This window comes from Delphinapterus leucas, chromosome 7 (genome assembly GCF_059928025.1).
Source record: "Delphinapterus leucas isolate spDelLeu-1000000601 "Yukka" chromosome 7, BTC_Dleu_Yukka2, whole genome shotgun sequence".
NCBI classification, from domain to species: Eukaryota; Metazoa; Chordata; class Mammalia; order Artiodactyla; family Monodontidae; genus Delphinapterus; species Delphinapterus leucas.
The window spans coordinates 96,462,174-96,478,290 of NC_143135.1; the positions used below are offsets into that span (position 1 = coordinate 96,462,174).

General features: G+C 57.5%; 1 protein-coding gene across 7 annotated transcripts in view; it reads right to left on the minus strand.

The window, feature by feature from the left end:
• The window catches only part of TRIM29 (tripartite motif containing 29), an 81,165-nt gene that overhangs the window by 63,540 nt on the left and 1,508 nt on the right, over positions 1-16,117 (minus strand). For all 7 annotated transcript variants that reach the window (XM_089915697.1, XM_089915698.1, XM_089915703.1 and 4 more), the window contains exons 2-6: positions 8,227-8,322; positions 7,236-7,469; positions 5,889-6,087; positions 3,164-3,265; positions 712-795 (exon numbers count right to left, since the gene is read on the minus strand). In XM_089915697.1, the coding sequence (XP_089771823.1) occupies positions 712-795; positions 3,164-3,265; positions 5,889-6,087; positions 7,236-7,469; positions 8,227-8,322 (715 nt within the window). The remainder of the gene's footprint in view (positions 1-711; positions 796-3,163; positions 3,266-5,888; positions 6,088-7,235; positions 7,470-8,226; positions 8,323-16,117) is intronic.

Genomic DNA, 16,117 nt, shown 5'->3' on the forward strand with positions numbered 1-16,117 from the left:
CCCCCCCGCAGGAGCCCCCAGAAGCTGGGCTCATCGAGGCTCGGCCCTGCCCTCGGCGCAGCGGTGCCTTCAGCGCTGTGGGCAGAAGGGACCCTGCGCTCAGCAGCTCTCCCTGGGGAAGCCGTGTCTCCACCCCCACCCCACCCCTCCCGGGTCTTGAGGACGAGTCGCCCACACACCTCCCTGGCAACAACACCTCCTGGGTTTCCAGGGATGGCCCATTTCATAGCATGCCTGACTTCCCGCTTCCTGCTCCCCTAGCCTGTCTTAACCACTGTGTGGCTTTCTGACCCGGGAGTACACAAATCAGGAGAGGTCCTCTGTGCGCCCCTGCCCCGACATCCGCCGAGGGAAGTCCCCACACCTGACCCCGGTGTTCACTGCCCCCTGCCTCAGACTTCAGGGAGAAGATCCTATGGACACAGGGATTTCCAGGGATGCCGAGGTGCCCGGCTGCCTTTCCTCAGCCTGACGACGTCACACACACGCATACACACGCACACACATGCCCGTACACGCGCATACATGCGCACACGCCCTAAGCCCACTAGGACCCCTCGTCAAGCGTCTCTGGGTCCCCAACCCCACCCCAGCTCCCCACATTCACCTCACGTGAGGAGCCCAGTCCCCTTGCCCATGAGCCAGCCCACAGCCCCTCCTGTGTGGCTCCCACACAGGCCCTGCCCACCTCCCAGCTGAGCCACCTCCTACCTTTGGTGCCATACAGATTGTTGAAGGTCTTGTCCTTGGAGAGGCGGCTGGGGGACACCGGCTGGTACGACGTCCTGGACCCACCTGTGAAGCACACGAGGAGGGGCTGTCATCACAGAAAGGGGGATCTGGCTCAGTCGGGGGCCTGTGGCTCTGACCTGAGGGGTGTACTGCAGGATTCCTTGCCCCCAGACAGCGGCCTCTGCCTGTGCCAGGGCCTGTTCCCCCACCAAGACAGCTCCCTTGGGTCTAGGATAAGGTGACCACGTAAGTTACCCTTCCAATCAGAATGGTTCTGAGCGTGAAAGGTCGCTATGAATAGTCATGCTGAGAGTACCAGGTATAAACCTGGAGAGTCCTAGATGTATGGTTGCCCTAATTAGGGGCTTTGAGGGTCACCAGAGCCTTCCTGAGCCAGGCCCTGTGTGACTGAGACCCCAGAGGCTGGGAAATGGGGTGCCCATGAGGAAGTTGGGCCACGGCCACCGTGGGGCAGAGGTGTAGGGCCCTTGACCAAATGAGGGCGGCCACCTGCAGGGGCCTGATGAGCTTGTGCCAAAAATACCTCCCCCACTACAGGGATGCTTTCCCCAGGGGTGAGCTCTACATGGCACAGGTGTTTCCCTCCCTCCCCCATTCGGGCTCCACACAGTCTTGGGAGGAAGGCAGACAGAACGGGCTCCACACGCGGCTGCTTCACAGATGCAGACAACGCGTCCCCCACGTGTGTCTGCGTGGGTCAGAGTCCTCCATCGGCTTCTGCCCTCCGGCCTAACCAGCCCCACTCCCGTTATGGCCGAGCACCAGCTGGTCCTTCTCTAAACCCGCACCCCTGCAGTGCATCCCTCTCGCCCTGCACCCTCTGTCCATCACAGCCACGTCCTCTCTACCGAGCCCCTGGCCCCTCTTGCAGGGAGCCTGGAAACTAATCTCTCCTGGAAGTCTCACTGCCCAGTCCCACTGCCCCAAAGCTCCCAGACTCAGGCCACTGTCCCTTGGTGGCCTTGCTTCTTGATCTCCTTGCTGACTCCGTTGGCCCCTCCCCTGCCTCTACCCTGAGCCCGGGGCTCCCAGATTTCCTCCCTCCGGTCCCCAGTGCAGGGGCAGAGACACTGGAGGAACCTGTTTCTTCTCCCTACAAATGTCACAGCCTGACTCACGGTAACAGAGCTGGAAGCTCTCCTAACAGCTGAGTCCAAGCTCCTTCTTCTCAGATGAGGATACTGAGGGGGCAGTGACCAGCCCAAGGTCACCAGGCCCGGGCTCTCGGGTGACATCTGGGCGGGTCCATGCTCTTTCCTCAATCCCCCATTATTGCTCCGCTCCCCTCCGCCTTCTACAGAGCAGGCCAGCCAAGCAGGGGCCAGTCGGGGGACTTGATACCACCCCAGGGTCTGATCTTCAGAAGCTGGGGAGCCAGAAGGGTCTGGGTCAGGGCCAGTAATGCTGGAATGGGGCTGGTTAACACAGCTCACCCTCTCACAGGACTAGACCCAAAGGAGAGCACCCCGGGGGAGGGAAGCGAGCAGGACCCGCCGGGCCCGGGCCCCCACCAGGAACGTAGGTCCGGGTACTCAGGTCCAGCTTCCTTGCCGGAAGCCCAGGTGTTGTTTTCAAGTTGGGTGGGGCATCCAAGGTTCCTCTCTGCTGAGCTCATCTCCCCTGGGCCCCTCCCACCGGGTCGGTGTGTGTGTGCGCGTCTGAGGCATTCGGATCAGTGCCCAGGGCTTCGAGGCTCCCCGCTCCAGGCCCTGGCGTCTTCCCCACGTCTCCTTTCTCCCCCTTCTCTGCACACCCTCTCCTGTCCTGACCCCGGCCCCTCACAACACACGCACACGCACACACCCCTCTGTCCACTGGGCACACCCACCCTTACGTCACGGGCATCGCTGTGGTTTGTTGCTGGTGCCAAAGAACGTGATGGGCTACCACAGGGCAAGGACAGCCAGGCGCTGGTCTCTACCCACGCCCAGCTGGGCTGCCGCCCCTCAGGCGGCGCCTCGCCAGGGCCTGGGAAGGAGGGCTGAGGGGCTGGCATGCATGGGGGGGTGGTGAGGAATTTAAAAGCGCAGCCGTCAGTCCCCCTGCCTGGACAAGCGGGATGGCTCTGGAGAAGCCGGCCCTCCCTCAGGACCACAGAAACCTCAGCAGAAGCAAAACCCAGCTCAGCCCGGTGGATGGGAGTGGCTGAGGCCAGCAGCCAGGAGTCCCTCCGGAAGGAAAGAGGAGGGTGTGGGCTGGAGGCGCGGGGGTGGGAGGGGTGGGCACAGGGCAGGGAAGCTGAGAGGCAGGTGCCAGATGGAGGGCGAGAGGAGGTGCTGCTACTTGCACTGGGAACCAGGTAGGCACCAGGACCTTCCCAGGCCTGTCCACGAGGGTCACTCCCCAGGGGAACCTGGCTGCGTCTCTCCTGGACCATCCCCTCAGTGGAGGATCTGCTCCCTTCCCTTACCCTTGGATGTGAGGTACATGGAGTACTTCTTCACGGTGTCTGGAGCACCCCACTCGCTGGTGTAGTTGTTACTGTAGCTGTTCACGTAGCGCTGGTCACCCCCTGGGAAGCAGAGAGGTCAGGTCAGCAGAGGGGTAGGTGGGGGGGATGAACTCAGCCACTGAGGGTGTCGCCGAGGCAGCCTATAGCCCCTCTGTCCCAGGGAGAGGCGAGGTCCCCAACCTTGGAGAAGGGGGCTCCCTGCCCAGCATCCCCTCCGGCCCTGAGCTCCTGGGGGGCGAGAGAGGGTCTGTGTGGTGGGCCATCCACCCTCCCTGGGACTGGCCCCCGTGAGGAAGACATGTGCAAGGCGCTTTGCAGTTTACAAGGTGCTACTGAGTTTCATCTCTTGTTTGATGTGTGCGTCAAGCCTTGGGCTGATATGAAGATGCCCAGGTGACAGATAAGGAAACTGAGGCTCAGGAGGTGAGTGAAGCCACTGCCCCATGTCACATGGCCAATAAGGGCAGATGTGGGGCTCGAGCCTTCACCCCCGTCTCCTGGCTCTGTCTCAGCCACTGCTGGCAGCCCAGGAAGGAGATGGAATGAAGTCCCAGCATTGGCCTCCATGGCCAGGGATCCAGCTGCGGAGCTGTGCAGGGGAGAGTGAGCTACTCAGGAGGGGTAGCTAACTCTAGCTGACTCCCCCTGACACCCACCGGCAGACCCCCCTGAACCCAAACAAATCTGTGGCTACAAGTTTGCCTTTCCCCAACTGCCCTCTGCCCCAGTCCGTTCTCCTGCTACTTCCTCATCTCCTACATTCCCTCTGCCCTTCCGTCTCCCTCTCTCCCGGACAAGAGGAGGAGTGAGGATGCTCATCCTTCATCTCCGTCACGTGTGCCAAGCAGGGTCCTGGCACGCAATAGGCACTTCACGACAAATAGAAATACTTCTTGATGTTGGCCCCGCCCCGTCCCCACCAAGCCCAGGATGAAGATGCTCCGGTGCGTCTCAGACCCCACACCTTTGATGGTGGGGATTGAGTCCCTGGTCTGTCCGGTGGGCAGACTGCAATCAAGGGAGAGAAGACAGTCACTCCAGGGTCTGACTCACCGGCCACCCACGCCCCACCTCCTACAGCCAGACACACTCCCAAGCACACAGCAGTGCCAGAACGCCAACATGGAGGCCCGGGGCCCCAGGCACAGGTGCAGGGCTGCTGACATCAGTAGCACCCATCCTCTCCTGGCAGCTGCTTCCCGGCACACCTTGGACAGGGCACAGGGCCCCACTTGCACAGAGGCCATGGCCAGCACTATTATGACCTAGAAATGGCACAGTGGGCAGGCTGCAGGCGGAGGGGTGGGCACCCCAACCCGCTCGGGGCTGTCCTCATCTGTCCGACCAGACCTCAGCAGAGGGGCTCCTGTACCAGGTGTGTACCCCAGGGCTCATGATCGTCACACTCCCAGCTCCTCTGCACGGCAGCTGCTTCTCAGATGAGAGGACACCGGGTGGAGGCGTTGGACAGCGGACCGTGAAACCCAGCTCGCCCCCTGCTTAGCCGTGTGCCCTTTGAAAAGTTTCTTCTCTAAGCCTCAGCCTTTTCATCTGTGACGTGCAATTCAACCCACAGGGAGACTAAGATAATGTAAGGGAGGCCTTCACACAAAGCCAGCGTCCAGGGAGCACCCAATCGCTGTGAGCCGTCCCCTCAGGATGGTCGCCATGGTCATTAGGAGGATTTCAGGACCCAGGTGCCACTTGAAGCCCAATGATGGTCTTGCTGAAATGGCTCATCTGTCCTCAGGTGTGACTGAATGTCCCTCACATCTCACGGGGACACTATGCGACATCACCATCCCCAAGACATACAGACGCTGCCCCCTGAGTCCCAGCCCTTCTGCACACTATCACCCCCTTCTCATCCCCCAAAGAATCACATGCTCCCTTCGGAGACCAAAGACCAGGGTCGCTGCCTTCGGGGTGCTGGGGCTAGAAGTCATTAGTTAGGCTGCAACCTCAAGGCCTGGGCCACTGGGTGGGGCTTGGGGAAAGTGTCCAGCTTCAGGCCCTAAAGGGACTGGGCTGGGACTGGTGGAAAAGCACTTAATGGGGCAGTTTCTCATGTTAGGACGCTGTGAGATGATTCAGTCGCCTCTGCAGAGGACAGAGTGATTCAGTAGAGAAGCTGACTTCAGGGGAGCTGGTGAGTCACCGAGACACGCTGTGCCCAACCATCTCCAGCCGGGCCACCAGGCCAAGTCCACCTCTGGGCTCAACACTGCTGAGCACGGCCATGGTGACAGGCAAGTTCTCCCCCCAAGCACACATGCAGTTCTAGGTCATGTGCACTGGAACCTGCAAAGCCCCCAGGTTGGAGTCTGGCCCTTACAAGCTGCAGCACCTACACAGCTGCTGGATTGGGTCCGCCAAGCAGACGCAGAGCTGAGTGAAACCAATCCCTGAGTTTGACGGACAGCCCAGAGAGGACATTTGTGCGGCCAGTGCCTGGGATGCTTCCTGCCCTGGAGGCCCCTTGTAAGTAGCTGCATAACCGTGGCAGCAACTTCAAGGGAGGGGGCACCGTCCCTGACTCCTAGTCCAGACGCCCTTAAGTGGGATGGGGGGCCGGGGACAGTGAGGGGCCAGCTGGCTCGATGTCAGCCTGCACCAGGCAGCAGGAATTGACCTGGGAGGAAACACCCACGGCCTTGGGGCCTGCCCACAAGAGGGGACTCACCATTCTCCATGTGGTTCCTCTCGATGAAGCTATGGCTCAGGTCCCCCTTGCACATCTTCTCAACGTGGCGCATGCATACATTGAGCAGGTCGTCCTTGAAGTTGCCCAGCGACTGCCCCAGGCCCTCCCCCTCCAGTAGAACATGGTAGGTGGGCAGGGGCGGGGGGAGGGAGTAACTGCTCATCAAGGCACCAAATTCCTACCAGGAAAGGAAAGAAGCCATTAACTTTCTGGGTCTTTGGGAGCTATGGGGACCTTTCTCTGCACGGGGCTTTCATGGTCCAGCTGGAAGACCCAGCACAGGAGGCAGAGGAGCTGGGTTCCAGATCTAGCTCTGCTACTAGCTAGTCCCACTTTTTCCCACTCGGCACTCGTTTCTTATTCTTCTGTAAAACGAAAGCGTTCAACTAAAGTCCACTAGATGCTAATATCCCTAATTGCACTAGCACCGAGACCTGTGACTCCGTGGTTCCTGTCTCTTAAACTGGGTGCATTGTGACTACCTCATAGGGGTTTATGGGTGTGACACAAGCTGTGAAGTCTTTGGGCATGAAAGCACCAAAGAAAGGCAAGGAATTACTAGCGTATGGGTCAGTCACGGTGGTTTCTCCCCCTGCACATGCCCACTCACTGCCTCTACACTTTGGCACTTCTCACTTCCCTTCGCTCTCACTGGAGAATCCCTTCATCTCAAATCCTAATGGGCCTTCAAGACCCAGTTCAAATTCTACGGCCTCCACAAAGCTGTCTCCAGCCTGTTTGCCCATCCCAGAGCTTCCACAGGCTCTTATCTCCTGAACCATAGGCTTTATCACTTAATTACACTCTCTTCTATATTGTTCTCTAATTGTACGTGTCTTATTTCCCAGCCAGATTGCAGCTCCTTGAGGGCAATAACCATGTCTTATACCTCTCTATTCTCTGCTGCGTACATGCAGTACCCAACACAGTCTAGCAGGTGGAAGGATGGATGGAGGAATTGACAGACAGACAAGATGAAGGATAACAAATACGCAGCGCTCATATGTCACACACCCCCATACCCAGTGCAGGCATCACTAATCGATCACAGAACTGTTTCCTACTGAGCCTGGAGCACTATTTGTACTTACCAATTGAAGTTGGGACAAAGTGATATTTGTGTGCCATCTTTAAAGTAGGTAAGGAAATGGCTTGGATGGAAAAATTAAATAGACAGAATGGAGCTTAGAGGGATGAATGGATGGATAGATGGTTGGATGATGGATGGTGGATAGATGGATGGATGGACAGATGGACACTGGATGAGGGTCTGGGTGAGTGGATAGAAGGAGTGAGGGATTGAATGACAGAGGAGCTGCTTGTTACCTGCAGAAAGAGCACCGAGTCGCTGATGTCGTGGAGCTGCTCCCTGGTCTGTTTGTCGTCCCGCAGCACCTTGGCCCTCTCATCCAGAGCATCCACGATCACCTCCACTTGGTCTACAGCGTCCTGCTCCCGCTGCTGCAGTGCAGCCTTCACCTCCTCCTTTTGCTTCTCCAGGTCCTGCATCAGGTCTCGGAAGTTCTGCTCCAGGGCGGCCTTCTCATTGGTGGTGAAGCTCTGAGTCCAGAGTGAGGGGAGAGAGGAAGGATGGTTTCAGTAATTAAAAATCCCCCTAGAGGGTGCATCTTTAGGTCCCCAACATAGAGTCAGGGCACTTCTACTGCCCTGACCCTGCAAGCCTGTTCAACCAAGAATCTCATTCAAAGGCATCACTGAGGGATGCCATCTCTTGATAGAGATGGCCAGGGTTTTTTTTAACAGCCCACCTTTCCTTATCTATCAGCAGCTCCTCCCCCTTGGTGGGTTGACATGAACCATCATTCTACCCTTGGGTAACTCCATGGGCCCAAAAGTTCCCAGATGAGTCAGGGTGTGTCCACTGAAACTTCAGCCAGACCCAAACATCATTCAGGAAGTGAATTAATGAGCTGTTTATGTAGCCAGGGTCAAGAGTCAGTGATTTCAGGTTGTAGTTTACAAGCATTCAAACCACGACAGACAGACATCTAGCCACACTGACACAAGTAAAGGGAAAATAGCACGCATTTGGTGGCTGGGTAGCCTGGTGGGCAGAACAGACATCGGTGGACATTGGAAACCACACTGGAGGACAAGTTGGTCCAGGGTCTTTATTTGCTGGGATGTGTAAAATGAGCATTAGGTGCTGGACAACATGGATGCCTGGCCCACACTTAGAAGGGGGCAAGAGAACCCAGAAGAAACGAGTGTGGGTTGTAACTGAGACCTCGAGCTGGAGCACAGGCCTGCCTCTTCCGGGCAGCTCAGGCTGGGGAGAGCCCTGGGGGTGGCTTACCTTGATGCGGTCCTTCTCCTTCTGCCACTTCTCAACTTCATCTTCGATCTCAATGATCTTGAGCTGCAGCTGCTCCTTTTGCAGTGACAGCTCTGTCTGCAGGGAAGGAGCCGGGGTTGGAGGAGAAGTCGGGGGAAGAGGTGGAAGAGAACCAGAGAGTCAAGGAGTGGGCCCACCCAGGGGGCAAACTCGAGCAGGGTCCACCACGCAGCCCTTCAGCCGTTCATTCAGCAAACACTCATCAGGCCGTCGGATATGCCAGGCACCACACCAGTCACTGAGGATCCAGCAACAAGTCAAACGCCATCTCATTGTAAACTCAGGCCTCTGGGGCTGGGCAGCCCAGCCATGTCTTCGTAAGGCTGACCCTCTGCCAGGCCTTCCACCCAACGTGAGCAGGAAGGAAGCTCATTTATGGGGTTCCCACTCCTTTCAATGGATCTGGGGCCATCAGGGAGCAGCTTAGGGGAGAAAGGGGACGCAGCCCAGCTCAGCAGAGCCCAGCCCAGGGAGTGTCCCGTGGCAGTACCAGTGTGCAGCGTTTCTACGATATGACGTGAGGCTTGTGTTGCAAGCAGGAGCCTGGGTTGCCACCAGCGGGGACTCTGTCTGGGCAGGCACAGCTATAAACCTGTTTATGGGAAAGGGAGTGCCGTCTGCAGTTTGGGCAAGATCGAGACTTTATTCAGGGTCCCTGGGGGAGGAGAGAGGCCAGCAAGTGAGGCAGTGAGGGTGGATGGGACAAGGAAAGGATAGGTTCTAGGCACCCCTGCTCAGGAAGAGAACGTGGGCTGGCAGGGTCTGGGGTGGGCTGGGAAGAGGATCTATCAGGAACGAGCTGGGACATGAGCTCTGATGGATACGGAAAGTATGGATAATAGTTTCCTTCCAGCGGAGGAATGTCCTTCTCTGAAAAGCAGCTACAACAGAGACAAAAGTGGAGGCGTGAAGCTAAGGTCAATCCAGTTCAGCCAAGAGGCACCTCTTTTGTTCTGTGGGTTCCCCACTAGTGCTCCCAAAGCACCTGCCAGCTTGGAAGACAGGTGGGTGATCTCCACCTGAAGGCAGGAAGACCAAGCCATCTGAGAACACCCCGGAGCGCTCACCGGTCTCCCCACCACACTGGGTTTTGAACACAGAGTCCCACCCATTTCCAGCCGTCTCCTCGAGGAAGCACAAGAAGAGCCAACATGTGGAAGCCACAAACCACCAGGAACGTGAGCTCTCTTGGCAAGGAGTCCTGAGCAGCTGGGCGCACACGTCACAGCTCCTGGATACTCTCCCAGGCCAGGGGGCTGCTGGTGGGTCCCTGTGCAGACACCCAGGGAAGTGGATCAATGGAGGAGAGAGTGTCCTGGCTTTCTTGAAAAAGTGCCCAGAGAGCCGAGAAGCTGGTGGAGAAGGTGGGAAGGCCTAGAGCAGGAGATGCAGAGCCCCCAGCCAGACAGCCCGGGATTCCAACCCCGCCCGCTCTGCCCACACCCCTGGGCTCCCCAGGCCAGAGACTCTAAGTTCTTCTCAGAAAGCATGTGCCCCACGAGCTACGTGCTGGAAATCTCACAACACGGAAAATGCCATCGCCAGGGATGGAAAACGTTTAAGCGGAGGAGTAGACGCGGATGAAGGTGAGGGTTTGGCCTGGTCTCTGGACAAAGGCTGGGAGAAGCCAGCTGTCAATAGACACAGCGGTGGGAGGTTGGAGAGTCAAGGGACCCAGACGCCACGTGGGCAGCGGAGACTCTGCGGGGGCAGAGCCGAGAGCCCCAAACTCCGAGGTTGGCGGAGCCGGTGGCCTGGAGGGTTCCTGAGAAGCCTGGGACTGGTAGGTGGGTCTGAGCTGTGAGGAAGAAGCCTAAAGGCCGGACAGTGGGTCTGTGCTGGGCAACTTTCCCGTCCCTGGAGAGCCCCTCACCCCCAGCAAGCAAGGCCCCAAGGGGATGGGACGTCGGAAGCCGCCTCACCCCGCAGCTGAGATGTCCTCACCAGCTCAGTGATAGAGCGGCTGGCGTTGGGGCTTCTCACCTGACCTCTGCACCCAGCACAAGGAAAGCAGAGAACAAAAGTACATTCACTCCCACCCCCAGGTCTGGGGGGCCGGGGGGCAGGCGCAGGGCAGTTCTTCCATGAAATGATCCTGGGGGATCCAGGAGGGAGCCCACCCAGAGCCCAGGACTGGGGCTCCAAGGCTTTGAATCCAGTTACCACCACCTCTAGGCAGGTGGCCTTCACAAGTCACCAAACTTGGTGCCTCGGTGACTCCATTTTTTGTGGAGGTAGTATGAAGGCCATCTCCCAGCCAGGTGTGGGATGAACTGGGACCAGGCAAGTGAGGCTCTCAGAGAGCACCTGGCACAGAGAAAGCGCTGACGAGTGGTCCCATCCCCACTGCTGGGTGGGGCACGTTCCATGGACCGGGACCCGAGCTCGGAGGGCAGAGGACAGGGTGGCGGGCAGGCCCACAGGGCACGGGTAAGTGAGGGGAGTGGGCAGGTGCAAGCAGTGTGGATGGAGTGTGCCGTTGTGCTGGGGCCCAGGGGTGGTGCGTACACAGTCGGGATACAGAGTGAATCGTCCGGGGGTGAGGGGAGGGAGGCAAGACACTGGGCTGCAGATGCAAAGTAGAGGCTTAGATGGTGGGGAACTGAAGATTGGAGGATACTGGGGAAAGCGGAAAGGTGGTGGGATAAAGGGGGTGGTGCAGGCTGGCTAACCCCCTGCGCGAGGGGAGAAGGTTTGCCTAGAGAAGGTGAAGGTAAGGAACGAGCGGAGTGAGCAGAGGTGCTCGGGGGACCTGCTGGCAGCTGTGGGGCATGGGGCATTAAGGTGAGGAAAGGTCTTACCCGCAGAGCACAGACTCACTGGCCAAGAGGGAGGAAGAGGCACTGAGTACAGAGGAGGGAGAGTCCAGGGGCTCTAGAACAATGAAGAGCCTCGGCCAAGGGTAGCGGGAGTCAGCCCCTGGGGTCCATCCTGAGCAAGAGAGGCAGGGAAGAGGGAGGCTAGCGGGGGGTGCACAGAAGAGAGCCAGAGGTGTCGGCCAGTGACCTGGGAGGGCCGGAGGGAGAGGCAGCCGATCTGGAAACAGGCGAGAGAAGGGTCAAAAGCGGAGCCGCCCTGTCTGCAGCAGTGGGCGGAAATATCAGTCAGGGCGGAGGAGAAACTAGGCTACTGGTTTCTTTGGGGCACCAGGGAAGTCAACATCAGCTGGGAGGGCGCCTTGCAAGGCCAGACTTGCAGGGCACCAGGGACCTTGGGCTGGGAACTCTGTGCTACTAGAAAGGTCTGCTCTCACCTCTGGGATGAATACTACCCTGTCAGGAGAAGAGGGTTTGGGGTGAGACCTCTGGGGATATGTCCAGCATCTGTTTAGCCCTTGGCAATTTTTCCCTGCTGGCAGGGTTACACAAAAGCCAGAAAAGGCAGGATATAGGAAACAAAGCATAGGAAGGCTCCAAAATACTGCAACCTTAGAAGGAAGGGCCCTAACTGCTTTACTGAGCATCCACTATGGGCCCGCATTTCTCCTTTCATCTGCAAAAGCCTCCTGGGGAGGCAAGCCGTGTTATCCCCATTTTACAGATGCAGAAACCGAGGCCCAGAAACATTGAGGAGCTTGCCTGAGTTCTCCCAGCGAGGAAGTGGGAAGACCACGACACAGCAACAGGACTCAGCTCTGTTACATGGCCTCAACCTCTGGGCTATTCTCTGTACCTTCCAGGACATCATCCGTGCCCTTCACCCCTGCCCAAGCTCCCCCACCTCACGGATGGGGCAATTCATCAATTCTGCCTCTTTTCCTCTCCTCCCCACACCCTCCCCATCACCCCCTGAGGCCCCACTTTCTCCTTCTTTCCCTCCTCCCTTGAAATCTGATTAAATCTCCTGATGTCTGACAGGGCCTCAGCTCCCCTCAGCTCCACCCCTGTCTACACCTCCTTCCCGACTTCCTCCTTCTCCCCAGCTCACTCCCTACACCCTGCCCAGGCCTGTTCCTAAATGCCTTCTTTGTTCCCTTCTCCCACACTCCTCCATGACGATTGCCTCTCGCTCGGTTGCCTGGGACGGGCCCATGTAAGCCACACAGTCTTGAAATCCTTCCGGCCTTGGGGGAGCAGAGGGGTGGCCAGTGGCTGGTGGTGTCTCAGCCCGGACAGACGGGACCTTCAGGTGCAGACTCACCTGAGCACTCACCTGGACAGTTGCCTGCGCTGCCCCCAGAGAAGAGGAGACAGGGCCCCGAGGGATCCTCCCCTGGTCTGAATTAACCACACAGGCCGTTGGCTGTGACATTTGCCAGATGAGCCAGTTAATTGCCAAATTTGTACTTTCAGACAAATGGTGATTCTATGGATAAGAATCTGAAATGCTGGAGAGATTTCCCCATTTCCACACAGATGTCAAACAGCCCAGTATTACTCTGCTTAGCTGGGGCACACCGCTCCTTCTACTTCCTTGGGTGTCAGGACGGGGCAGGGGCAAGACAGGGTGGGAAGAGCATCACCCAGACTGTCTCCAGACCAGCATCGGGCCCTTGACATGTTACCCCACCTCCCAGGCCTCGGTTTCTTCCTGGTAAAACTGGACTAGATTCCTGATTTCCAACCTGACTACGTATTCGAATCCCTGAGGGTAACTTAAAAGTACAGATCCCAGGCCCTGACCCCCTGAATCAGAACCTCCCAGGTGACCCCAAGGAGCCACTGCCAACCCTATAAAAACAACATTTAAAATGGTGGAGAGAAAACAGGCTGGGCTATGGCCACAATGAATCTGAATCCCAGCTCTGCCACCTCCCAGTGCTGTAACGTTGGGTAAGTTTCTTGGCATCTTTGAGCCCATTTCTTCACCTATAAAATAGATGCAGTTACTCCCACCCCGTGGGACCGTCGTCAGAACTAACCGTGTAAAGGCTCAGGCTAGCACCTGGCACATAGCTGTACTCCATAAAGACAGGGGTGTCTCCTGCCTGCCTCCCTGGCACTCTCCTTCCCTGCCTCCTGTCTCTGTACCTCTTTTTATTTTGTCCTTTCCTCCCCAGCACCCACAGAGTTCATCCCACCTCCTGTCTCACCCACCCTGTCCCAGAGCAGAAGTTCTCCCCTAGGATCTCTGGGGAGGATGGTCCCAGCACCTGCCACTGCACCCTAGGCCTTTCGCCTGGCTCATCCTCCCAAACCCCGGTCATGGCTGTCCACCCAAAGAGTCCCAAAAGCCCAGACCAGCACAGCTCCCAAAACTCAATGAGCAGCGACTGCCCATGCCCAGCAGCCCAGCAGTTCAGCCTTCAAGGAAGAATTGGGCAATGAGACCAGAAGCAAAGCCACAGGCCATGGTGACAGAGAGGAACCGAGCCAAATGATGGCGTCAGGAGAACGACCGACGCACGGAATCTGAGCTGCGCTGACGAGCTAGGACCTCGCCCTCCAGAGCAATGCTTGGCCTGAGCACTCCTCCCGGCGCCTTGCCAGGCTGCCAACCCAGAGCCCAAGAGGACCCACGACAGGCAGGCCGCCCTGCAGCAAGCAGCCATGGCCAGGAATCCTCCACCCTGACCCGGTGCAGCAGAAGGCACTCGGGATAGGCAGAAGGAAGGGCCACGAGACACAGGAAAGGATGGTTATGTACATCTCATCAGTCTGATCCAGCCTGGGAAATGCCCAGAGGCGGAGGGGTGGACCACAGGACATCTGTGGACCATCCTTGCGACATTCGGAGTAGAATTGGAGACCTTCTGATCTTGGGTCAGCAGAGGAAGGATTGTCATGCTGGCACACCAAGTGGCCTTTCTCCAGCACTACCTCTGCTCGGAGTCTGTAGCGAGATCTGAGGCCCAAGAGATGAGCACCGCAGCCCTGGGTGTTGTCTACACTTTTGTGCAAGTAACCAAGATAGGTCAGCGATCACCTCACCTGGGCCTCACCAACCAGGCTGCAGAACAGGTTCTGGACGGGGCTCCTTGCAAAAAGCTGTGTGGGGCCCTAATGTTTGAGTCTGCAGGGGCTGCCTCCAAAGGATGCCAGGATTGACACACCAGTCCACTTTGATCTGTCAACCCATCTAACACTGCTCTGTGCCAACATCCCTCACGCCTGACATTCCAGCTGAGCCAGACCGGGACAAAGTGCCCCACTCCAGCTCCAGCTCCACTCAGCTGCTCGGCACCACCCACCCTCGCCTACCTACACTGCTGGTGCACACACACGCATGCACGTGCGCGCGCGCACACACACACACACACACACACACACACATACAGTCTGAAGCTCCCACCCCTAAAGTCACTCCAGTGAATCAGACATTTTCCCCTGAGTCCCTGTAATCCCATCCCCCTCAAAGGAACCCTAACCCTTCCCCTAAGTTGCTCCCCAACATTGGTTGAGGACTCAGGGAACTTCTTCCTCAAACAGTGAGCTTGGACAGGTCTCTTCCTTTCTCTGGGCCTGTGTCCGCATGCAAGGTGGACTAACAAGATTGCTAACGCTCCAGTCTGATGTTCTGTCCTCTGCAAGTTGATGTTTACTTACAGCCACTGCTGTGTAACTGGGGGGATGCGCCCCAGACTGGTTTGTGAGTCTGAGCTCTGCCTCTTGACCTACATCATGAGCCTTCAAGGGTGAGAACTGTGTCTTTGAGTCCTGTCCCAGTACTAGAACATGAAGTCCGAGTCCCAGGTGCCACCAGAGAAAACTGCCCAAGACCGTCCTGTCCTCCAGGGGCACTCAGGCTTTTCTTAAGTGGAGATACCCTTGTTTCAGATGAAATTTGGGGCCAAACCTATAGATAAATAAGCGCATGCACTGCTTGCACTGGGGGTGGGAACAGGGGTCCCCTGACTTCTTGGCACCAATTAGCCCCCCGCCTCATCCCTGATGCCTCAAAGACATTCCCAAGAATCCTAGGGCTCCAGGGGTCATTTGAAAACTTACAATCTAGTCCAATCCCTTAGTTTCACATGAAGGGAAACCAAACCTGAGAGAATGGAAGGGACTTGTCCACCATCTCACAGCTGGTTAGAGGCGAAAACCAGGACTAGAAGTCAGGTCTCCTAAAACACAGCCTGGGGCTCTGCGACTTCCTGGTTGCGGTGGCTGAAGGTGATTGGCCCTCGTTCTGTTTTGATTTCCTAGGTGAGGTCCTGGAGGCGGGGACCATGGCCCCTGCCCCATCTCCATCTCCCTATCTGAAGTTGAAGCCAGACTGGGGTCAGGGAGTTAGGGAAACTGGGGTCACCTTTTTCCTGGGCCAAATGAGGCTTCTGAAAAGGATCTTTGAGTCTTTTCTCATCGCTGACTCATCCTTCCTGCCCAGGGGTATGGGTAGGAGAGAGTAACCTACAGACTCCCGGTTAGGAAGGCTGGGCCCAGAGGGTGTCCTGGGCTGCCCCGTTCTGCAGGGTGCAGAAGGTCAGGTGCCCTGCCTTGACCACCGGCTGGAGACCGCCCATGTCACAGAGCTGTGTGGCCGCGGGGGCACCAGCCCAGCATCTGTGGAGTCAGGAGCGGCAGCCACAGCTGAGCCTTTGGTCCAGCACACCCTCTCCAGGTGTAAGGTGTCCACGTTCACAGGCTTCCACACGCCCCTGCTCCTCCCCACAGAGGCACATGCAGGATCACGTACACAGAACACAAACACACTTAATGTATCACATATACAGTCATATGCAAACATCCACATATGAATATAACACACCCCTCCCCCCCCAACTCCAACCCTCACCAAGAGTGTCCACCTACAGGCAGAGGTATGTCCACATACAACCACACACACAAAGCACACGGGGCCTAGCGGAGGGAAGGATAAAGGAGGCCACTGGGAGAGTCAAGAGACTGGCTGGGGGATCAGATAGAACAAGAAGGAGCCACTGGACTGCAAAAGCCAACTCTGAAGCTAG